Source organism: Nerophis ophidion, linkage group LG28 (assembly GCF_033978795.1).
Source record: "Nerophis ophidion isolate RoL-2023_Sa linkage group LG28, RoL_Noph_v1.0, whole genome shotgun sequence".
Lineage (NCBI taxonomy): Eukaryota > Metazoa > Chordata > Actinopteri > Syngnathiformes > Syngnathidae > Nerophis > Nerophis ophidion.
This window is the reverse complement of record NC_084638.1, coordinates 5,879,043-5,904,853: the sequence shown is the minus strand read 5'-3', so window position 1 is coordinate 5,904,853 and position 25,811 is coordinate 5,879,043. Positions and strand designations below refer to the sequence as shown.

General features: G+C 35.2%; 2 protein-coding genes across 4 annotated transcripts in view; both read left to right on the top strand.

Annotated features, from left to right (window-relative positions):
* ddx46 (DEAD (Asp-Glu-Ala-Asp) box polypeptide 46) overlaps positions 1-3,366 on the top strand; it is a 40,538-nt gene extending 37,172 nt beyond the window's left edge. For both annotated transcript variants that reach the window (XM_061891445.1, XM_061891444.1), the window contains exons 22-23: positions 3,030-3,103; positions 3,189-3,366. In XM_061891445.1, the coding sequence (XP_061747429.1) occupies positions 3,030-3,103; positions 3,189-3,236 (122 nt within the window). In that variant the 3' untranslated portion in view covers positions 3,237-3,366. The remainder of the gene's footprint in view (positions 1-3,029; positions 3,104-3,188) is intronic.
* Positions 3,367-6,327: 2,961 nt separating this feature from the next.
* Positions 6,328-22,820, top strand: lg28h5orf24 (linkage group 28 C5orf24 homolog). 2 transcript variants are annotated; one of them, XM_061890196.1, is made up of 2 exons: positions 6,328-6,685; positions 19,036-22,820. In XM_061890196.1, the coding sequence occupies exon 2, from the start codon at positions 19,036-19,038 to the stop codon at positions 19,669-19,671; it is 636 nt and encodes a 211-aa protein (XP_061746180.1). In that variant the 5' UTR covers positions 6,328-6,685; the 3' UTR covers positions 19,672-22,820. The 2 variants fall into 2 exon arrangements, with proteins under 2 accessions (XP_061746180.1, XP_061746179.1); XM_061890195.1 differs by having other exon boundaries at positions 6,339-6,685; positions 19,033-22,820.
* The last annotated feature ends 2,991 nt before the right edge of the window (positions 22,821-25,811 follow it).

Below are 25,811 nucleotides of genomic sequence, written 5' to 3'. Positions count from 1 at the left end.
ATAAACACATCTCGAAACATTTGCACACCAACATTCTTTCGTTATTTTTGCATTTAAACCCAAGAAATATGATTTGTTAATCCCAGAGCAAAACTACATACCTCTCCAAGTGAGGAACAGCGCGGACTGACGGGAAAGGCAGCTGCGCATCGTCATATCCTCAAACTTTCAAAATAAAAGCTCAGATTTGTAAAAATAAAAGAAATACACAAATAAATCCACAAAAACTTAAATCATATTACTGATAATCCATATTTAAAATAAAAATAAACTAAAACACATCATGTGATGGATTTTGGTGAAATTAATAACAATAATATGAATTGAAAAAAAATACCAAAATATTTGGTTTCCTTTTTCTATCTGTTACGCATACTTGTATTATTTAGTAGTGTGGAATGTTAGAAAATGTTTGATCAAGTGAAATGAGTCAAACACTGGACTTTCATAATATTACCGTATTTTCCGGAGTATAAGTCGCTCCGGAGTATAAGTCGCACTTGCCGAAAAGGCATAATAAAGAAGGAAAAAAACATATAAGTCACATTTTTTGGGGAAATGTATTTGATAAAACCCAACACCAAGAATAGACATTTGAAAGGCAATTTAAAATAAATAAAGAATAGTGAACAACAGGCTGAATAAGTGTACGTTATATGAGGCATAAATAACCAACAGAGAAGGTGCCTGCTATGTTAACGTAACATATTATGGTAAGAGTCATTCAAATAACTAGAACATATAGAACATGCTATTTGTTTACCAAACAATCTGTCACTCCTACTTGCTAAATCCGATGAAATCTTATACGTCTAGTCTCTTACGTGAATGAGCTAAATAATATTATTTGATATTTTGCAGTAATGTGTTAATAATTTCCCACATAAGCCGCTCCTGAGTATAAGTTGCACCCCTGGCCAAACTCTTAAAAAAAACTGCGACTTAGAGTCCGAAAAATACGGTATGTCAGACCCACTTGACGTCCATTGTATCCGGTCTCCCCTAGAGGGGGGGGTTTACCCACATTTGCGGTCCTCTCCAAAGTTTCTCTTAGTCATTCTTATCGACGTCCCACTGGGTTGTGAGTTTTTCCTTGCCCTTATGTGGGCGCTGCACCGCGGATGTCGTTGTGGATTGTGCAACCCTTTGAGAGACACTTGTGATTTAGGGCTATATATATTAGATTAGATTAGATAGTACTTTATTTATTCCGTCAGGAGAGTTCCTTCAGGAAAATTACAATTTTCAGCACAATCCCATTCAAGATCAGACACACATTACAGGGAGACAGAACAGGATCGCTGACGGGTCTGCCGGCTTCCAGCGCCCCTTACAAAAAAGATGACATACAGGTAAACAAGGGGGGGTTGGGAGGGAGAAAAAAAAATAGAAGATTAAAATAAAATAAAAAATAAAAAAAATCGGTCTTAGCCTAGGCCCTATATATATATATATATATATATATATATATATATATATATATATATATATATATATATATATATATATATATATATATATATATATATATAAACATTGATTTATTGAAACAGAACAAGGGAAGGTATGAAAAACACTAACCTATTTATTATAATTACTTCTTCTGTTTTTTAGTCGAAGTGAAGTGGTAATTGTTTTTGGTTGAAGTTACACAGTAAGGTGAATGATGCGGACACTTTTTTTACTGGATTTTTCCTAATACGATCCTGCCTTTTACTTCAATTGTGTATGAAGTAAAGTAAAATGGAGTAATGTACTTAGAATAGAATACAATGGACTTTATTGTCATTATATTTGCATATAACAAGATTAAGGACTCCAGCTTAAGGTGCGGTACTGGGAACAAATATGGGGTAAAAATAAATTACACAAGAGAAGTAATAAAGAAAAAAACTAACAATTGAAATAAACAGACTACTAGCCACTAAAAATAATAAGCAATCCTGTACAATATACAAAACATTATAGCAGTGGTTCTCAACCTTTTTTCAGTGATGTACCCCCTGTGAAAATGTTTTAATTCAAGTACCCCCTAATCAGAGCAAAGCATTTTTGTTTGAAAAAAAGAGATAAAGAAGTAAAATAAGTTAAGTGTGAAGTGAATTATATATATATATATATATATATATATCGCTTTTTCTGTAGTGACTCAAAGCGCTTTACATAGTGAAACCCAATATTTAAGTTACATTTAAACCAGTGTGGGTGGCCCTGGGAGAAGGTGGGTAAAGTGTCTTGCCCAAGGACACAACGGTAGTGACAAGGATGGCAGAAGCGGGGATCGAACCTGGAACCCTCAAGTTGCTGGCACAGCCACTTTACCAACCGAGCTATACCGCCCCAGAATACAGCGCTATGTCATCAGTTTCTGATTTATTAAATTGTATAACAGTGCAAAATATTGCTCATTTGTAGTGGTCTTTCTTGAACTATTTGGGAAAAAAGATGTGAAAATAACTAAAAACTTGTTGAAAAATTAACAAGTGATTCAATTATAAAGATTTCTACACATAGAAGTAATCATCAACTTAAAGTGCCCTCTTTGGGGATTGTAATAGAGATCCATCTGGATTCATCAACTTAATTCTAAACATTTCTTCACAAAAAAGAAATCTTTAACATCAATATTTATGGAACATGTCCACAAAAAAATCTAGCTGTCAACAATGAATATTTCATTGTTGTATTTCTTTTCACAGTTTATGAACTTACATTCATATTTTGTTGAAGTATTATTAAATAAATATATTTATAAAGGATTGTTGAATTGTTGCTATTTTTAGAATATTTAAAAAAAATCTCACATACCCCTTGGCATACCTTCAAGTACCCCCAGGGGTATACGTACCCCCATTGGAGAACCACTGCACTATAGAAATACAATATACAATATGATTGATTGATACTTTTATTAGTAGATTGCACAGTTCAGTACATATTCCGTACAATGGACCACTAAATGGTAACACCCGAATAAGTTTTTCAACTTGTTTAAATCAATTCATGGTAAGACTTTTCACTGTGTTCAGGTGCAAATGAACTGGCTGTGCAGAAAGCCAAAACGGAGATCACTCGTCTCATCAAAGAAGAGCTCATCAGACTAGTAAGTATCATTTAACTAACAAATACCAATTATTATCGTTTCATCTTTGATTTATAACGTTTTTATTTCTCTTTTTTTTTTACAGCAAAACTCCTACCAGCCGACAAGCAAAGGACGATACAAAGTGTTGTAAAGCGAACGCAGGCAAAGGACGTTACACAGTGTTGTAAAAGAACAATAGTTATAAAAATAAAACCAAGCCAAGGAGTCCTTTTTAAATCAGGAACATTTTTTGCCATTTTAAAATAAAACGAAAAAAAAGATTCTCCCTCGTCTTTAATTTTGTCACCTTTTATTTAAAGGCCTACTGAAAGCCACTACTAGCGACCACGCAGTCTGATAGTTTATATATCAATGATGAAATATTAACATTGCAACACATGCCAATACGGCTTTTTTACTTTACTAAATTGCAATTTTAAATTTCCCTCGAAGTGTCGTATGATGACGCGTATGATGACGCTTGACGTCTCGGGTTGTAGCAAACATTATTTTCCAGCCAGATCCAAGCTATAAGTAGTCTGCTTTAATCGCGTAATTACACAGTATTTTCGACATTTGTGTTGCTGAAAATTGTGGTAATAAGTTGGCTCTTACCGTAGTTATGAGCGGAGCCTGGTTCGGATGCGTCCTCCTGCAGCTGCCGCGGACTATTACCTCCTCCCACGCAGACACTGGCGGTTAACACACCCGTGGCCACACCCTTTTGACTTTCAGATACTGTATAATCTCACTAAAACAATAGGCATATAATGGATTCTCCAGAATTATCCTAGTAAATGTGTCTAATAACATCTGAATCGCTACCACTGCAATCGCCTTTTTTTTTTTTTTTTTTTTTTTTTTTCTCTCATCCTTCACTATCAATATCTTCATCCACAAATCTTTCATCCTCGCTCAAATTAATGGGGAAATTGTCTCTTTCTCGGTCCGAATCGCTCTCGGTGCTGGTGGCCATGATTGTAAACAATGTGAAGCTGTGAGGAGCTCCACAACCCGTGACGTCACGCGCACATCGTCTGCTACTTCCGGTACAGGCAAGGCTTTTTATTAGTGACCAAAAGTTGCGAACTTTATCGTGGATGTTCTCTACTAAATCCTTTCAGCAAAAATATGGCAATATCGTGAAATGATCAAGTATGACACATAGAATGGACCTGCTATCCCCTTTTAAATAAGAAAATCTTTTTTCAGAAGGCCTTTAAAGGCGATTCGGACAGAGAAAGCGACACTTTCCCCATTAATTTGAGCGAGGATGAAAGATCTGTGGATGAGGATATTGAGAGTGAAGGACAAGAAAGAAAAAAAAAAAGGCGATTGCAGTGGGAGCGTTTCAGATATTAGACACATTTACTAGGATAATTCTGGAAAATCCCTTATCTGCCTATTGTTTTAGTGAGATTATACAGTACCTGAAAGTCGGAGGGGTGTGGCCACGGGTGTGTTGACCGCCAGTGTCTGCGTGGGAGGAGGTAATAGTCCGCGGCAGCTGCAGGAGGACGCGTCCAACGCAGGCTCCGCTCATAACTACGGTAAGAGCCAACTTATTACCACAATTTTCTCACCGAAGGCCTTTAAAGGCCTACTGAAATGAGATGTTCTTATTTTAACGGGGACAGCAGATCCATTCTATGTGTCATACTTGATCATTTTGCGATATTGCCATATTTTTGCTGAAAGGATTTAGTAGAGAACATCGACGATAAAGTTCGCAACTTTTGGTCGCTAATAAAAAAGCCTTGCCTGTACCGGAAGTAGCAGACGTGAGCACGTGACGTCACGGGTTGTGGAGCTCCTCACATCCTCACATTGTTTACAATCATGGCCACCAGCAGCGAGAGCGATTTGGACCGAGAAAGCGACGATTTCCCCATTTATTTGAGCGAGGATGAAAGATTTGTGGATGAGGAAAGTGAGAGTGAAAAACTAGAAAAAGAAAAAAAAAGACGAGGGCAGTGGGAGCGATTCAGAAGTTATTAGACAAATTTACTAGGATAGTTCTGGAAAATCCCTTATCTGCTTATTGTGTTACTAGTGTTTTAGTGAGATTATATGGTCGTACCTGAAAGTCGAAGGGGTGTCGCCACAGGTGTGGTGACCGCCAGTGTCCCTAAGGGAAGCCATGTTTCTCGAAGATCCCCCCCCCCCTCCTCCACGGTGTAAGCATCCGAGGGTCGGGGGCGGCCGGTGGGAGGAGGCAAGAGAGTCACAAGGAAACACCGGCTGTGTTTGTGTTGCTACAGGCGGCCACAATACACCGCTTCCCACCTACATCTTTCTTCTTTGACGTCTTCATTATTAATTGAACAAATTGCAAAAGATTCTGCAACACGGATGTCCAGAATACTGTGTAATCATGCGACGGCGTGGCGCAGTGGGAGAGTGGCCGTGCGTAACCCGAGGGTCCCTGGTTCAAATCCCACCTAGTACCAACCTCGTCACAACCGTTGTGTCCTGAGCAAGACACTTCACCCTTGCTCCTGATGGGTGCTGGTTAGCGCCTTGCATGGCAGCTCCCTCCATCAGTGTGTGAATGTGTGTGTGAATGGGTAAATGTGGAAGTAGTGTCAAAGCGCTTTGAGTACCTTGAAGGTAGAAAAGCGCTATACAAGTACAACACACATTAAAGCAGACGACTTATAGCTGGGATCGGTGCTGGATCAAAATGTCCGCTACAATCAGTGACGTCACGAGCACGCGTCATCATTCCGCGACGTTTTCAACAGGATACTTCGCCCGAAATTTAAAATTGCAATTTAGTAAACTAAAAAGGCCGTATTGGCATGTGTTGCAATGTTAATATTTCATCATTGATGTATAAACTATCAGACTGCGTGGTGGGTAGTAGTGGCTTTCAGTAGGCCTTTAATTTTGAATATCGGTTAGTGACGCAAGGGAGGCATATGTGTTTTTATCGTGCGTTATAACGTCATATTTTTGTACAAACCTCACCTGTAGAAAGATTGCTTTTACTGCATAATAAATCATTGTGTTGCTGAGAAATGGGCCTTCTATTGTTTGTGTGAATGTACCGTCGAGCTGACTGTATTTACATTATTTAATAGTACTTTGTATATTATTCATTAGGAGTGGGTGGTGCCATTTGGCTCGCACTAATACTCCTATTTTGAGCGAACGATCGACTAATAAATCCAGATAACGGTGAGAATGTTGTTTAAGTCTTTATATAGGTTTTATTGGTTGCTGCAAATGGATAAAATACATCTTTATCCCTAAGAAAAAGGCGAGAATGAAAGGGGGAGCAAGCTCATCAGAAACGCACTGCGCATGCTCAGACTGCTCTCGCCATTTATGAATTTTTAATGGAAAATGGCGGCTTTTCTCATCCAAATCCTCGGAGCTCGGAGATAAAAAAAAGCCAAGAACAAAAAGCCTCTTTTTCGGGCGTTGTTTACCATCGTTTTGACGCTCGGTTGCCGGCTATCGGATGCGATGAGGGCCCGCTAGCAGGAGGGGAAAAGATGATGTATGAAAATGAATCTTTTCGCGCTCTGAGGCGATGAAAGCTCCTTTTTGCTCTTTAACTCTTTCCGTGCCGACGTCAGACAACAAATAAAAAAGGTAACTATAATAATAATAATATAAATAATGTTTGGTAAAGTGTCTGCTTTATTGTTGGATGATGTACTAGCCTACATGCTAACAGCAAATGTTGCCTTTTGTGTGGCAGGAAATGAACTAAATATAAATCCTTACACGAAATGCTGTATTAATATTATTTTACACTTTGGTCAATGTGTGTAGTATAAAGTCTGTCTTTGAGGTCTTAGCCATTTAGTTTGTTTACTTATAAACATACAACACCCTATCAAAATACATTTTGTTTCCTCTTGACGTCATAGAACACCATTGTAAAATATATTTTATTCTTATTAAGTCACCGAACACCATGTTGAAAAACAACTTGTTTACTAATTAAGTCATAGTACATCATATTAAAACTCATTTTGTTTATTTATAAAGTCATAGAACATCATGGTAAAATATATATTGTGTACTTATAAAGTCATTAAACACCATAATAAAAATACATTTTATTTTTATTCATAAAGTCACCGAACACCATGTTAAAATACAATTTGTTTACTCATTAAATCATAGTACATCATATTAAAATACATTTTGTTTATTAAAAAGTCATAGAACATCATGGCAACATATATATTGTGTACTTATAAAGTCATTAAACACCATAATAAAAATACATTTTATTTTTATTCATAAAGTCACCGAACACCATGTTAAAATACAATTTGTTTACTCATTAAATCATAGTACATCATATTAAAATACATTTTGTTTATTTATAAAGTCATAGAACATCATGGCAACATATATATTGTGTACTTATAAAGTCATTGAACAGCATAATACAATACATGTATTTTTCTTCATTAAGTCGCTGAACACCATATTAAAATACAATTCATTAAGTCATAGTACATCATATTAAAATACATTTTGTTTACTTAAAAGTCATTGAACACCATAATACAATACATATTATTTTTCTTCATTAAGTCACCGAACACCATGTTAAAATACAACTTGTTTACTCATTAAGTCATAGTACATCATATTAAAATGCATTTTGTTTACTTATAAAGTCATAGAACATCATGATAAAATATATTTTGTTATAAAGTAATTGAACACCATAATAAGACACATTTTGTTTACTCATAGTAATAGAACACTATTTTAACATACATTTTGTTTACTTATAAAGTCATAGAACACCATAATAAAATGCAACTCATTATGTCATAGTACATCATATTAAAATATATTTTGTTTACTTATGAAGTCATACAACATAAAATTAATTTTGTTTACTCATAGTCATACAACACTATTTTAACATACATTTTGTTTACTTATAAAGTCATAGAACACCATAATAAAATACAACTCATTATGTCATAGTACATCATAATAAAATATATTTTGTTTACTTATGAAGTCATACATCACGATAAAATATATTTTGCTTATTTATAAAGTAATTGAAAACCATAATAGTTGTTTGTATTTTGTTTGCTTATGAAGTCATTGAACACCATAATAAAATACATTTTATTTTTATTCATTAAGTCACCGAACACCATGTTAAAATACAACTTGTTTACTCATTAAGTCACAGTACATCATATTAAAATACATCCTGTTTATTTATAAAGTCATAGAACATCATAGTAAAATATATATTGAGTACTTATAAAGTCATTGAACACCATAATAAAATACACTTTATTTTTATTCATTAAGTCACTGAACACCATGTTAAAATACAACTTGTTTACTCATTAAGTCACAGTACATCATATTAAAATACATCCTGTTTATAAAGTGGTAGAACATCATGGTAAAATATATTTTGTGTACTCATAAAGTCATTGAACAGCATAATAAAATACATGTATTTTTCTTCATTAAGTCACCGAACACCATGTTAAAATACAACTTGTTCACTCAAGTCATAGTACATCATATTAAAATACATCCTGTTTATTTATAAAGTCTTAGAACATCATGGTAAAATATTTATTGTGTACTTATTAAGTCATTGAACAGCAAAATAAAATACATGTATTTTTCTTCATTAAGTCACCTACTCATAGTAATAGAACACTATTTTAACATACATTTTGTTTACTTATAGAGTCATGGAACACCATAATAAAATGCAACTCATTATGTCATAGTACATCATATTAAAATATATTTTGTTTACTTATGAAGTCATACAACATCTTGATAAAATATATTTTGCTTATTTATAAAGTAATTGAACACCATAATAGTTGTTTATATTTTGTTTTCTTATAAAGTCATTGAACACCATAATAAAATACATTTTATTTTTATTCATTAAGTCACCCAACACCATGTTAAAATGCAACTTGTTTACTCATTAAGTCACAGTACATCATATTAAAATACATTCTGTTTATTTATAAAGTCATAGAACATCATGGTAAAATATATTTTGTGTTTTTATAAAGTCATTGAACAGCATAATAAAATACATGTATTTTTCTTCATTAAGTCATCGAACACCATGTTAAAATACAACTTGTTTACTCATTAAGTCATAGTACATCATATTAAAATACATCCTGTTTATTTATAAAGTCATAGAACATCATGGTAAATTATATATATTGTGTACTTATTAAGTCATTGAACAGCATAATAAAATACATGTATTTTTCTTCATCAAGTCACCGAACACCATGTTAAAATACAACTTGTTTACTCATAAAGTCATAGAACATCATGATAAAATATATTTTTTTATAAAGTAATTGAACCCCATAATAAGATACATTTTGTTTACTCATAGTAATAGAAGACTATTTCAAGCTTACATTTTGTTTACTTATAAAATCATAGAACACGATAATAAAATGCAACTCATTATGTCATAGTACATCATATTAAAATATATTTTGTTTACTTATGAAGTCATACAAAATCATGATAAAATATATTTTGCTTATTTATAAAGTATTTGAACACCATAATAGTTGTTTATATTTTGTTTGCTTATAAAGTCATTGAATACCATAGTAAAATGCATTTTGTTTACTCATAGTCATAGAACACTATTTTAACATACATTTTGTTTACTTATAAAGTAATAGAACACCATAATTAAATGCAACTCATGTCATAGTACATCATATTAGAATGCATTTTGTTTACTTATGAAGTCATACAACATCATGATAAAATATATTTTGTTAATAATGAAGTAATTGAACACCATAATAAAATGTTTACTCATAGTCATAGAACATTATTTTAACATACGCTTTTGTTTACTAATAAAGTCATAGGACACCATAATAAAATACATTTTCTTTTCTTCATTAAGTCACCGAACACCATATTAGAATACAACTTGTTTACTCATTAAGTCATAGTACATCATATTAAAATACATTTTGTTTACATATAAAGTCATAGAACATCATGGTAAAATATATCTTGTTTACTTATAAAGTCATTGAACACCATAATAAAATAAATGTTTTTTACTCAGTCATAGAACACTATTTTAACATACATTTTGTTTAATTATAAAGTTATAGAACCCCATAATTAAATACATTTTATTTTTCTTCATTAAGTCACCGAACACCATATTAATATACAACTCAATAAGTCATAGTACATCATATTAAAATATATTTTGTTTACTAACAAAGTCATATAACATTATGATAAAATATATTGTGTTTACTTATAAAGTAATTGAACACCATAATAATTTTTCATTTTCATACTCATAGTCGTAGAACACTAATTTAACATACATTTTGTTTACTTATAAAGTCATAGAACACCATAATAAAATACATTTTATTTTTCTTCATTAAGTCACTGAACACCATATTTAAATACAACTCATTTAGTCATAGAACATCACAATAAAATATATTTAGTTTACTTATAAAGTAATTGAGCAGCATAATAAAATACATTGTTTACTCATAGTCATAGAACACTATTTTAACACACATTTTGTTTACTCATATAGTACCCCATAATAAAATACATTTTATTTTTCTTCATTAAGTCACCGAACACCATATTAAAATACAACTTGTTTACTCATTAAGTCATTACGTCATACCCTGTTATTTCTTTATAAAGTGATATAACACAATGTTAAAAATGCATGTTATAGTTATGAAGTCATAGAACACCATGTTAAAATACAACTTGTTTACTCATTAAGTCATAGTAGATCATATTAAAATACATTTTTTTTTACTTATGAAGTCATAACCCTTCATTATTAAATATATTTTGTTTACACATAAAGTAATAGAACACCATTATAAAATAAATGTTGTTTACTCAGATTCATGGAATACTGTTTTAACATACATTTTGTTTACTTAAAAAGTCATAAAACACAATACTAAAAATGTATTTTTTTCATAAAGTCACCGAACACCATATTAAAATACAGTTTGTTTACTCATTAAGTCATAGTACATATTAAAATAAATTTTGTTTACTTATACAGTAATTGAACACTATAATAGAATACATAATATTTCTTTATAAAGTGATAGAACACAATGTTAAAATACATGTTATAGTTATAAAGTCATAGAACATCATTTTAAAATGTAGTTTATCATTAAAAAAAGTGATAGAACCCCATGTTAAAATATGTTGTGTTTATAAAGTGATAGAACACCATGTTAAAATTTTGTTTGCTCATTACAGTATAGAACACTATTTTAAAATACATTTAGTTTACTTATAAAGTCATTAAACACAATGTTAAAGTACATTGTATTTAGTTATAAAGTTATAAAACTCCATCCATCTTCTTCTGCTTAGCCGTGGTCGGGTCGCGGGGGCAGCAGCCTAAGCAAATAAGTCCAGACTTCCCTCTCCCCAGCCACTTTGTCTTTCATACAAGATAAAAAAAAATATAAACAAAACACCATGTTAAAATAAATCATTTTCAGTTATAAAGTTATTGAACACAATGTTAAAATATATATATTTTTATTATAAAGTATTTGCACATCATATGAAATACATTGTATTTATTATTAATGTAATTGAAAGTATTGGAATATCATATTAAAATACATTTTGTTTACTAATGAAGTCATAAAACACCATGTTGAAATACATTTTAGATTTATAAAGTCATAGAACAGCGTGTTGAAAAATGTTTTACAGTTATTTTGTCTTAAAACAATCATGTTGAAATACATTTTAAAGCTATAGCCATAGAACACCAAAGGTAAAAATATTTTACAGTTATAAAGTCATAGAAAACTATGTTAAAATACATTTTGTTTACCTATGAAGTCATAAAACACCATGCTAAAATACATTTTATATTTATAAAGTCACAGAACACCATGTTAAAATACAGTTTATCATTAAAAAAGTAATAGAACACCATGTTAAAATATTTTGTGTTTATTTATAAAGTGATAGAACACTGTGTTAAAATACATTTTATAGTTTTAAAGTCATTGAACACCATGCCAAATTACATTTTATAGTTATAATGTCAGAGAACACCATGTTGAAAAATATTTTATAGTTATAGAGTCATAGAACATCATGTTGAAATACATTTTATCGTCATAAAGTCATAGAACACATTGTTGAAGAAATTGTGTTAGGAACACATTGTTAAACTACTAATAAACATTCTAAACATTTTTTCTAAAACTTTGCTTGTAAAGACCAAATTATTCTTTTTATTTATTATTGATGTTGTCTTGCTAATCTTTTTTCCAAAAGCCAAGCCTAAGGCGGTGCTCATGGTTATTAAAAATGAGATTTATCGCTCTTTTAAGGAACAGATCTTGAGGCGATAGATAAATCTTTTAAAAGAGCCGTTTTACAGGTAGAAGTTACTATATATATAATATAAATAATTCCGATAAATACCAATTTCTACTTCATTGATTTCATTTAGATTGTGTTTTTATTGTAACCTTATCTTGACTTTTGACAGTCAGCTTTCTATTTAACATTTTCTTTACCTAAAAAAACTACTTTGTGGCAACTACACAAGCTACATATTACATTAATGCAAAACAATCAACTGAAAATGTACTACCTCTACTTTAACTATAAATAATAATGAATACAATGTGTTCACAATGTAAATACACATTAGGACTCTGTGTTAAGTAAATTATACTACCCATACTGTAACTACAAATATTACATGAATACAATGTGTATCAAGTATCAATACAAATCAGTGAATTAAAAAGCAGCCACAACTATAATACAGCTAGAACATGTTGCCAGAATAAACTGGAGGAGGCTAAAATGTAGTTTGGTACGTTTATTTCACATAGAAAAAACAAGGCACTCAGTAGTTAAAAGTCAATAATTTAACAGGAACTCTGAATTAAAAGCAATACCACTATAAAATATCTAAATATAATAAAAACACAAATGCCCTTACACACTGCAAATATAGGGGGACACGCCGCAAAATAAAATCAAGCATTAAAATGACAGAACCGGATAATAATTCAAACTATTGCACAAATTGAATTGAAGTGCCAAGTGATGAAGATAAAAAGAGTTAGTAAAATATTTGATGTATAATACGAAGTGGGATAAAACAGTGTCAGGAAAAAATGGTGCACAGCAGGCCACGCCCCCTCCACATATGGTAATCTAAGTCACAGCAGCTCAGACAAGGCACCAAGCAACTTTTCCACAGTTTTTCTAGAGCGAGCCTGAAAATGTTGGTGTCAGGGACAAACGCGGAAGGAGATTTTTACAACAAAGTTCTAAAGCTTAGTGATATATCAGATATATTTTAGGTTTAGGGACGACGTGGCGCGGTGGAACAGTGGCCGTGCGCAACCCGAGTGTCCCTGGTTCAAATCCCACCTAGTACCAACCTCGTCACGTCCGTTGTGTCCTGAGCAAGACACTTCACCCTTGCTCCTGATGGGTGCTGGTTGGTGCCTTGCATGGCAGCTCCCTCCATCAGTGTGTGAATGGGTAAATGTGGAAGTAGCGCTTTGAGCACCTTGGAGGTAGAAAAGCGCTATACAAGTACAACCCATTTATTTTAGGTGGGGTTTTTTTTTTTACCCTTCGCGTTCATATTTCGCTGTGTTTGTTGCGTTTCGCTTGTTTCTAAAATATGTCGATGGAGAGGGGGTGTGACGTTCATATGTTGTCAATATTCAGTGTTTTATGCTTCATAGTAAATATTGTAAACCCCACATTCTTTATTGTCATGTACATTCTGGGTGTCTCATTCAGTTAAAAAAATGTAAAATCCGTTTTTAAGGCGGTCTGTCATATCGTTTTTAGCATTCAATCAGACATGAATTGTGAGGGTTTGTATTAGTGTTCTAAAAATAGATATACCGGCCCCCAGACACATTTCCTTTGTCTAAATGTGGCCCCCCCGAGTCAAAATAATAGCCCAGGCCTCCCACACACCTTCCCTAGTCTTTGGAACAGTATCCTATATTACACTTTTGTTGCAATATTTTTCATAATGAATGCATTTGGGGGTAACCATGTTTGCCCTGCAGTTTGGGTTCAAATCTTTGTGTACTCATATTAGCAAAAAACATGAATGTAATATCAGTTTTATGGTGGGAATTGTAGTTTGGTTGTGATTTATTGTTTGTATTTACGTGACCTGTGATTGGCTGCTGAGCAGTTCAGTCAGCTGGGATGGACTCCAGCTTACTTATTAGCCTCATATAGGAGATGAATGCATGTCTTTTTTCACGATATACACATTAACTTGTCATTTGTCATTTCTAATGCTGCCCGTTAAGGCATCAAGTTTATTGTGCATTAATAAATGGCGCCCCCTGGTGGTTGGTGCCAGCCTGTGAGCTCTGTTATTCCACCATTGAGACTATCAGACCTGTTTCGAGGCATACATAACTTCCAAAAGTACAATCGCATATCTAATGCCACTCCCCAAAACAATAGATACACGAATAAATACAATTTAAAAAGAAATAAATGAGTGCTGTGAGTACAAGCAAATATACAAACATGCAGTAGAGCCACAAACAAATGCACAAAAAAAAAATCTCCTAATTGACCCCAAAAAGATCCAAGATGAAATAACAGCAAATAAGTCCTACAGTAGTGATTACATACCTGCATAATATTTCAGTAAGGCCTAATTTGGACATCATATTACATTTTTAAAGTGGTTGAATATCGACATAACATTTAAGGTGGGCCTGTTTTGGACATCAAAATACGTATTTGAAGTTGTTAAATATCAACATAATATATAATTTGGCCCTAAAATTTACATCATATTACATATTTAAAGAAAACACCCCATACTTCTACATATCTTGGAGAATAAGGGTGTCCAAACATTTTCCACACAAAAAGACAAAAAATAAAAATATTTGTAACCTTTAGGGCCCCCCTCAAGTGTGGTCCCAGGGACCCAGAAGGGTCTCAGTCATAAAAATATTAAAGATATGGATATAAATATGTATGTGTGTGTGTATAATATATATATTATATATGTGTGTGTGTATATATATATATATATATATATATATATATATATATATATATATATGTGTGTGTGTATATACAAATATATATATATATATGTATGTATGTATATATGAATGTATATATATGTGTGTGTGTGTATATGTATATATATATATATATATATATAAATGTATGTATGTATATATGAATGTATACATATGTATATATATGTATATATATATGTGTGTATATATGTATATATATATATACATACACATATATATACACACACATATATATATATATATATATATATATATATATATATATATATATATATGTGTGTGTATATATATGTGGGCTCTGTACCGAGGATGTCGTTGTGGTTTGTGCAGCCCTTTGAGACACTTGTGATTTAGGGCTATATAAATAAACATTGATTGATTGATTGATTGATTGATATATATATATATATATTATTCAATGCTCAAATTTATACATCAACTTAATATCTATCAGTTGATATGAGGTTTTTTTCAAGTTTTATGCCCTTTTTTTAAAATCTAAATCCTGTTTTGTACGGCAAACACAAAATATGACATATGACAAATTTAAGTGTAATATTTAATGTAAAGTATTTGGAATTTAAATAGGTCAAAAATTCATAACAGCATTGATTTTAATTCATTATTTTTTTGAACACTGGCAGTTTGAAAAATCCCACAAAAACTATTGAGCATCCTAAAAGGCCCCACTCATAAAAGTATTAAAAATAACTTAGTAGGAACAAGAGTTTGCTACAACGTTGATAAAACTGACTTTGAAACAACTCTGAAAAAAAATTGTTGTTTTAATAAATTGAAACGACGTTATAACAATGTTGTTGGTTGAGAAGTGTTATGTTTGAGTTGCTCAGCGTCAGAACCTAATTCAACAAGTTCTCAGCGTTGTTTTATGTCTTGTACCTGCTGGGAAGTCGTACTTTTTTTTTTTAACTTTCAACGTTTTAATCTGCAGATAAACTTCAGATCTATCTATTATTACTATTATTTTATTTTATTTCCATGTTTTTTTCATGCAGTTTATGCCTTTTTTGTTATGGCAAACACACAAACTATGCAATATTTTCCCCGAACATTGTTTCAAAGTGGAATATTTGATGTGAAGTAATTTGAGCCTTAAATAGATCAATAATTCACAACAGTATTGATTTTGAGTCATTATTATTTTTTGAGCCATGTCTGTTTGAAAGAAAGTGTTATTAGTGTCAACATGGCAACTTTTTTTTTTGTTACATTTCACCTTTTATTCCACCGCTTTATGCATTTTTTTGTAATAGTATTTTTACAACGTGTTAAAAAATGAGCTGCGGGCTGCACTTTGGACCTTTGTGATGGAGAGCAATTATTTTATGTGAGCCTAATCTTTGTTAATGTGAGGAAATCAAGAACATCTGTAATCCAGAGATAGGGATTAGTTCAAGGGTGTCAAACTCATTTTAGATCGGGGGCCACATGGAGAAAAAAATACTCCCAAGTGGGCTGTAATGGTAAAATCACAGCACGATAACCTAAAAATAAAGACAACTTCAGATTTTTTTTTTTTTGTTAAAAAATAAAACAAGCACATTCTGAAATTGTACAACCTTGTTGTTTTTTTTTTGTTTTTTTTTACACTTATTGCGGTTAATTGTATCTACCGTATTTCCTTGAATTGCTGCCTGGGCGCTACTTTATTTAAAACCTCTTCTCACTCCGGCTTTTACCAAAGGCAAGCATGCGCCAATTATTTTAAAACCTCTTCTCACTCCGGCGCATACCAAAGGCATGCGGTACATTTAGGCCTGTGCTTATAAATTTGAGTGTGATGTAAGGATACCATCATGAAAGGCACATTTAATAAAAAAATGTACGTTATTTTAGTCCTACCTTTACTTATAAATGAAGTCCATGCGCAGCTCCTTCTGATCAAAAGCATCGATAACTTGTTTATAGAAGTCTTCCTTATCTTTCTTCAGTTTTAAAAGTCTCTCTGTCTCGATGGAGATCTTCTTTTATTGCCTCCTGCTTCGATTGAAAGTCCAGTTTAGAAAACTGTTTTATTTTAGATATGTAATCCTCCATGTTAAAAGTGCAAGCGAGAGGAAAAAATAAACGATGGCTGCTCACTCTTGCTGCTTGTTGTCACTCCTTCTGCAGCCGAGTAGTCGCAAGAAGGATCACTAGCGCCCTCTACCACCAGGAGGCGGGAGTCATTTAATGACTCATATTTGACACACGCAGCTACGGTATATTAATAAAACTTAGCTGCTTACTGTTCTTTTTAGCATATTCAATAGCTTGGACCTTAATTCATACTGAATAGCTCTTAATCTTCTTCCCTTTATGCGATTTCAAATGATTGAAATCAGCCTCCTCCATTTTGAAAATGATGACAGGTGAAGTGTCACTCGTGACGTGACGAGTTTGACCTGGCGGAAATTCTAGGCATATGCTAATTATTTTGCGAAACGAGCAGTAATTCTAGGCAGGCGCATACACTGCGGAAATTCAAGGAAATACGGTATCTTTATTTGTCGTTATTTTAAATTTTCTGAATACATCACGGGATAATATTACTCAGTCAACTCATTGGTGTTAATTTTCAATCCCTCAATATAAAAAAATGATATCAAATTCAAATTACAGTATGTTATTTATGTAGTTTGATCATTTTCCTCGACTGTTGTACTAACATCATGTGGTTTATTTTGTACATATGTAACATTATCGACAAAGATACAAATAATTGCTATTGCGACATCCAATGGACACATTTAGAACAGCTTTTTCTTTCATTCAAAATTCCCGGTTAATTTTTATACTTGGTAAACTCATCCCGAGGACCGGATAAAACCTCTTCGTGGGCCTAATCCGGCCCCTTAGGCCGTACGTTTGACACCCTTGGATTAGTGCCTTATTTTCCAGCCCGATTCAAGGTAATCTGCTTTAATCGCATAATTACACAGTATTCTGGACATCCGCGTTGCTGAATCTTTTGCCATTTTTTCAATTAATAATGGAGAAGTCAAAGTAGAAAGATGGAGGTGGGAAGTTTTTAGCCTTTAACCACACAAACACAGCCGGTGTTTCCTTGTTTAAAATTCCCGAAGGTGAAGCTTTACTATGGAACAGAGCGGTCAAGCGAACATGGATCCTGACCACATGTCAACTGGCAGGTTTCGGTGAGAAAATTGTGGTAATAAGTTGGCTCTTACTGTAGTTATGAGCGGAGCCAGCGTCCTCCTGCAGCTGCTACGGCGACTATTACATCCTCCCACGGAGACACTGGCGGTCACTACACCCGTAGCCACACCATTCCGACTTTCAGGTACTATATAATCTCACTAAAACACTAGCAACACAATAGGCAGATAAGGGATTTTCCAGAATTATCCTGGTAAATGTTTCTAATAACATCTCAATCGCTGCCACTGCAATCGCCTTTTTTTTTTGTATTTTTTTTTCCTAGTCCTTCTTTATCAATATCCTCATCCACAAATCTTTCATCCTCGCTCAAATCAATGGGGAAATTGTCGCTTTCTCGGTCCGAATCGCTCTAGCTGCTGATGGCTATGATTGTAAACAATGTGAGGGTGTGAGGAGCTCCACAACCCGTGACGTCACCCGCACATCGTCTGCTACTTCCGGTAAAGGCAAGGCATTTTTATTAGCGACCAAAAGTTGCGAACTTTATCGCCGATGTTCTTTACTAAATCCTTTCAGCAAAAATATGGCAATATCGAGAAATTATCAAGTATGACAAACAGAATGGACCTGCTATCCCCGTTTAAATAAGAAAATCTCATTTTAGGAGGCCTTTAAAGCAAATAAATAATATGTTTGTATGTTATGCAGAAGATGATGCGTCAGGTGACAAGCGGCGACTTCTGCATGAACGCGCGGCCGTCGTGCCTGGCGGAGGACGGCCACCTGCCGGCGGCGCACTTTGACCTCTGCACCACGCAGTCCAACAAGTTCTACCCTCCTCCGCCGCCGCCGTCGCTCCAGATGACGCTCGCCCCCATGGCGCTGCCCGCTCATAGCCACAAGGCGCTGGTGTGCCCCAGACAGGACGTCCTCGGGGGCGAGCCGCACTCGCCCGTCAAAGGCGGCGAGCCGGCCGCCGTGACGGTGACGGTCGGCGACGACGGCAAAAAGAAGAAGAAGGGTGGCGGCGGCGGCGGGAAAACGGGCCGAAGGGGGCGCCCGCCGGGCACCACCAAGCTGGCGGGCTACAGGACCAGCACGGGGCGCCCCCTCGGCACCACCAGGGCCGCCGGGTTTAAGACCAGCCCGGGCCGGCCGCTCGGCACCACCAGAGCGGCGGGCTACAAGGTGAGCCCCGGGCGGCCCCCCGGCAGCATCAAGGGCCTCTCCCGCCTCAACAAACTGACGTACGGCGGCACCTGCAGCGGGGCCGCCTTCCCCTACCCTCTCCCCCACAAGGACATCCTGTGTGAACCCTCGTGCGAGGACAAAAGTCCTACACACTAAATTTTTTATCCTTCATCATCCCCTGCTTTTTTAGTCATGCTTGGATTGTTTGCCCCCTGAACGCAACACCCAGGCGCGTGTTGCCTTCACTGACCGCGTCACCAGGTTTTGCGTCGGGCTCACTGACCGCTTTCCCGGAGTCCCATTTTATGTTCACTGACCAACTTCCCCCGGGTCAGGTGTTGCATTTACTGACCGCTTCCTTTGGTCACGTGTTGCATTCACTGACCGCTTCCCCTGATTCACGCCTGGACAAACTTGAGAAGTTTGAAAAGTCAGCATGATGTTGTGAAACTGAGACTAACTATTGGAAGGCGTGGCTACAAGTTGTCTTTAAATGTGTCCAATAATAATAATGCATGCGAGTGGTGACCTTTGACCTACTAAGGAAGGCTAATGGCATCCCTTTGTTCCCATGGAGACCAACAGTGGTGGTAGTTTATAGACAATATTCATTAGAATCGTGTATGATAATTAACTTGATCCTTTTTTTTGCTATTTATTCGTCTTTTCTTTGAAGCGCTAAATCAGGGGTCGGCAACCCGCGGCTCTTTGGCCACTCTGATGTGGCTCAGCTGCACAATCGCCGACCCCCCCGATTGTTACGGGGGGGATTCCGGTTCTCGGAGCCTCTTCCGGACATCACGCGGGGTCAACATTCTCCGATTTTCACTCGGACAACATTATTTTAGCGCCCTCTACATTTTGACGCGTTTCACAAAATAAAGAAGACAATGGGAGCCGCAAACATTGTCGCGAATGACCGCTGGTGGTCACCCGTATAACAGTAGTAAGGGCGTGCCATGAAGCCGTTGCCTTTAACGCCTTCTACAACATGTACAGACATCTTGCCAGTCCAGTAACATGTGGTATGTGGCTTCCGCAGATACACGTACACGACTACAAGGCATACTCGGTGACACAGAGTACTAGAGATGCGCGGATAGGCAATTATATCACCCGCAACCGCATCACCAAAGTCATCATCCACCCGCCGTCCACCCGAACCAACATTTTATCAGAACCGTACCCGCCCACCAACCGCCCGCTGAATTACATCAGTGGTCGGCCGCCTTTACCACTCACAGACCTATTTAAAACTGTTTCACAGAGTAATGAAGACAATTGGAGCCGCTAACGTTCTCGTGACTATCCAATAGCGTGGACGTGCTGTGAAGCCATTGCCTTTGACACCTTCAACAACATGAAAAAAACGATTGTTAGTCCGGCAACATGTTGCGTGCAGCTTCCGCAATCACACGTACAAGATTGAAAGGCAGCGGGTTGTATAAAATAGTCAGGGACTGTCACGGATACAAAGGATTCTGGGTATTCGTTGTGTTGTGTTCTCCCGAAATGCGTTTTGTCAATCTTGTATTGTGTGGCTTCACAGCGTAGTGAATATTACTAAGAGTGTTAAAATTGTTTATATCACAACCATTAGTGTACTCTGTGTCACCCAGTATGCCTTGCAGTCGTGTGCGTGTGTTAGCGGAAGCCACACACAACATGATGCTGGACTGACAAGCAGATCGTACATGTTGTAGAAGGCGACAAAGCCAATGGTTTCATAGCATGCCCTAATACTTATAATCTGGGTGACTGCCGGCAGTCATTCTGGAGAATAATAGCGTCTCCTATTGTCTTCTTCGCTTTATGACACGGGTCCTAAATGGCTCTTTGAATGGTAAAGGATACCGATCCCTGAACCATGTATATCAAATATTTCCTGATGGTTCAACCGCCACCCGCCCGAATCTAATTAAAATATATTTTTTCGTCATGTCACCCGGCCGACCCACGGTTTATCCGCGGATGAAACCGCAAACCGTGCATCTCTACAGAGTACACTGAAGGTTGTGATATAAACAACTTTAACACTTTTACTAATATGTGAACCCACACCAAACAAGAATGACAAACACATTTCGGGAGAACATCCTCACAGTAACAAAAAATAAACACAACACAACAAATACCCAGAATCCTTTGCATCCATGACTCTTCCTGACTATATTATACACCTCCGCCCACCTCAACCGACGCATTGAAGTGGGTTTTGGTGCTAGCGGGGTGTATAATATAGCCTGAAAGAGTCATGGATGCATAGCATTCTGGGTAATTGTTATGTTGCATTTACAATGTGTTACAGTGCGGATGTTCTCCAGAAATGTGTTTGTCATTCTTGTTTGGTGTGAGTTCACAGTGTGGTGTATATTAGTAAGAGTGTTAAAATTGTTTATATCACAACTTTCAGTGTACTCTGTGTCACCCAGTATGCCTTGCAGTCGTGTACGTGTATCTGCGGAAGCCACATACAACATGTTACTGTACTGGCAAGAGTTCTGTACATGTTGTAGAAGCTGTCAAAGGCAATGGCTTCATGGCACGCCCTTATTACTGTTATATGGGTGACCACCAGCAGGTATTCGCGAGAATGATTGCGGCTCCCTCTGTCTTCTTTAATTCGTGAAATTGGCTCTTTGAGTTGTAAAAGTTGCCGACCCCTGCGCTAAATGAACAAGGACAAGAGTTAGTGAAGTAAGTTAGCATATTTGTTAGGCCCAAGTGTTCATTTCACCATCTAAATGTGACATTTTGTGCAATAACGTGTTTCTCCTGATTATTGTCGTAGGCTTAGACGTATGTGTCACTTTGTGTGTCGTGTTTAGGTGCAGCTTGACCGGCCTTCACCAAAGAACGGGATCTCCCTTCAAAACGATGAAATATTTTGTCTTTATTATTGTTTTATCACACACTATCAGGCTCTGTTTCATGCACCATTTTCAGGACTTTCTCAATTTGTGAATCTCACACCGATAAAAAGAATTAAAGGCAGAAAAATATGTGTATTATAAACGACGATGTAGCTTTGAGGAAGAATTGGCAGCTTGTTTTTTCACTTTAGTACGTCCGCTATTTTTTATCACTTTAGTCACCAGTCACTGTTGTATGTCGGCTATTTTACTCGTATTTCCGCTATATTTATGACGTTTGTGGCTAGTATGTCTGCTATTTTTATGTTCTTGGCATCATGAGACTTTTTATATGTCACACATCGCTGAAGACTTTGTACAGTTCTCATTTTATTCCTGCATGGTCGTTGTGGAATGTTTAAAAGTTGTGTATTAAATGGAAAAGTAACTTGTGTTGACGTTTTTGACTTTATGCTAAGTAAACAATCAATATATATATATATATATATATATAAACAATTATACGCAGGTGCTGAACAACATTTTGACATGAAAAAAGCAATATATATATTTTTTTTAATAATGCATGGGTTATAACAGGGGTGTCAAACTTATTTTACAAGGAGAAAAGTGGTAAAATCACGGCACGATAACTTAAAAATAAAGACAACTTCAGATTGTTTTCTTTGTTTGAAAATAAAACAAGCACATTCTGAAATTGTACAAACCTTATTGGGATTTTTTTTTTACACTTACATGTTGCAGTGAATAGTATTCTATCTTTTTTTGTCGTTATTTATATTTTCTGAATATTTGATGTGATAATGTTCATCAGTCAACTCATTGGTGTTAATTTTCAATCCCTCAAGATAAAACAATTATATCAAAATGGAAATGACAGTATGTTATTGTGAAGAGGCGGAGCCGCCGGAGCCAAGATGGCGGCAAGGAGGCGAAGGATGCGAGCGAGAGGCGCCACAGTCAAATGCAGGTGTGTGGATCGCACACTGGTTCACAATTAACATTTCTCATCACGTTGTCTAAAAGGGGAGAAGGAGGAGAGGACGGGGCGGAAGGAGTAGGAGAGCCGGCAACAGCGACCGAGGAGCGAGAGAGAGCAAGACGGCGACGACAAAAGCGACCAAAAATGTGAGCAGCAGAAGAGGAGCTGAAAAGCAACCCGACAAGAGACAGCTTTATTGAAAAATAAACAAGAGTCAAACCTGCTAAAAGCAATGTCCTTCCTTGGTGGTCAGTGGAACCCGAGCAACGACGGGAAGAGTCGTTCACAGTTATTTATGTAATTTGATAATTTTCCTCGACTGATTTACTAATGTGGTTTGTTTTGTACATATGTAGCATCATCTACAAAGATACAATTTATTGCTATTGTGACATCCAGTGGACACATTTAGAACAGCTGTTTCTGTCATTCAAAAATTTAAGGTTAGTTTTTATACTTAGCAAACTCATCCCGCGGGCCGGATGAAATCTCTTCGCGGGCCTGATCCGGCCCTTGGGCCGTACATTTTACACCCTCGGGTTATAAGCACATGCATATTTTTTGGGGGGGAAAAGTAGCACATTTTAAATGCCTCTTGGCTTCCTATCTCAGGGGTGTCCAAACTTCTTCCTCAGAGGGCCGCACACGGAAAAATTTAAGCATGCAAAGGCCATTTTGATATTTTTCATTTTCAAACCACAACAAAATATTTTATTTTTTTATTTTTTTAATCCTTAGGGCTCCTGGGGATCATAGGGGTCTAAGTTACTAAAATGTTAAAAATAAGTCAAATTATTTTTTTTTTTAATTGAATGCTTACAGTAAATCTCTATATCAACTTGAAGTTGATATAAAGTAAAACAAATAAGGTTTTATGCCTTTTCTGTCAAAGACAACTTTGTTTTTTATAGTAAAACTGAAATATGCAGTATTTAGATGGATAGATGGATAGTACTTTATTGATTCCTTCAGGAAAGCCCCTTATTCAGCAATTAAAGCCCTCAAAAATCAATAATGCAGGACACCATTGATTTTAATTATTTAATATTTTTGAGTAATCACAGTGAAAAGTTCAATAAAATCCTACAAAATATATTTGAAATCCGAAATGTTCCCCACTCATAAAGTGATAAATTTGTATTAGTTTTTTTTTTTTTCTTTTAACACTTAAATTTCAAGATCAACTTCCGGCATATCTGTCGATTTTAAGTTTGAACTATTATTTTGTTTGTTTTATGCTCTTTTGTCAAAACTTTAATGTTTTTGTATGGCAACCACACAACATAGGCAATATTTTTTTCCACATAAAACATTTTAAAGTGATAATTTTAAAGTAATATTTCATTATAACAGATTTTTTTTGTCCCTTTTTTGTTGAGCAATGGAAAAAAAAAGAAAATAAAGACAAAAGGAACAAAAAAAACTGCCTGCATGGCAGCTTTCTGTCAACATTGCCACTTTTTCTCATTAGATTTCACCTCATTCCACTTTTTTTTTAAATATTTTTATTTTTATTTTTGCAATACTATCAATTTTGCAATATTTGCAGAATGTGTGGCGGGCCGCAAATGGCCCCCGGGCCGCACTTTGGACACCCCTGTCTTATGTGTTCAATAGTATTGTCTCAATTCGATATCGTAATATTGCGGGATTTCTTTATTTTCTGACACGTTTGTTTTAATTTTTTTTTTTTTTATAATTATAATATCCATCCATCCATCCATTTTCTACCGCTTATTCCCTTTTGGGGTCGCGGTAGGCGCTGGTGCCTATCTCAGCTACAATCGGGCGGAAGGCGGCGTACACCCTGGACAAGTCGCAACCTCATCGCAGGGCCAACACAGATAAAAATTATTAATTTATAATTCACACAAAAGTCAAGGTACTTTTTAAAACAAGGAAATAAAACAAAAGCAAATACAGATAGAGTATTACATATAATAAATAATAATAATAAAAAATATGACGAAAAAAAAAAAAAAAGAAGACAAAAAATGTTTTTAAATGTTTTTTTAACAGAGCTATCAATTCAAGCGCTTTTGTACTCTTAATCATTCTTAATTGAAAATGTTGTATTAATAATTGCTCGTTTGACAACAAAGTAAACAAACGGAAGTTTTTCTAATAATTATAATTATAATATAATAATAATAATTTATAATTCACATAAAAGTCAAGGTACTTTCAACATCAAGGAAAGAAAACAAAAGCAAATACAGATTGAGTATTAAATATAATAAATAATAATAATAAAAAATATGACGAAAATTTTAAAAAAGACAAAAAGGGCTACCTAAATCACTTTAAATGTTTTTTTTGACAGAGATATCAATTTAAGGGCTTTTGTACTCTTAATCATTCTTAATTGTAATGTTGTATTAATAATTGCTCGTTTGTCAACAAAGTACACAAACGGAAGTTAACGCCGGCGGTGAGTTACA

Bases quoted from the DNA above. Each gene is read 5' to 3' on its own strand.
- lg28h5orf24 (XM_061890196.1), top strand. From the start codon at position 19,036: ATGATGCGTCAGGTGACAAGCGGCGACTTCTGCATGAACGCGCGGCCG.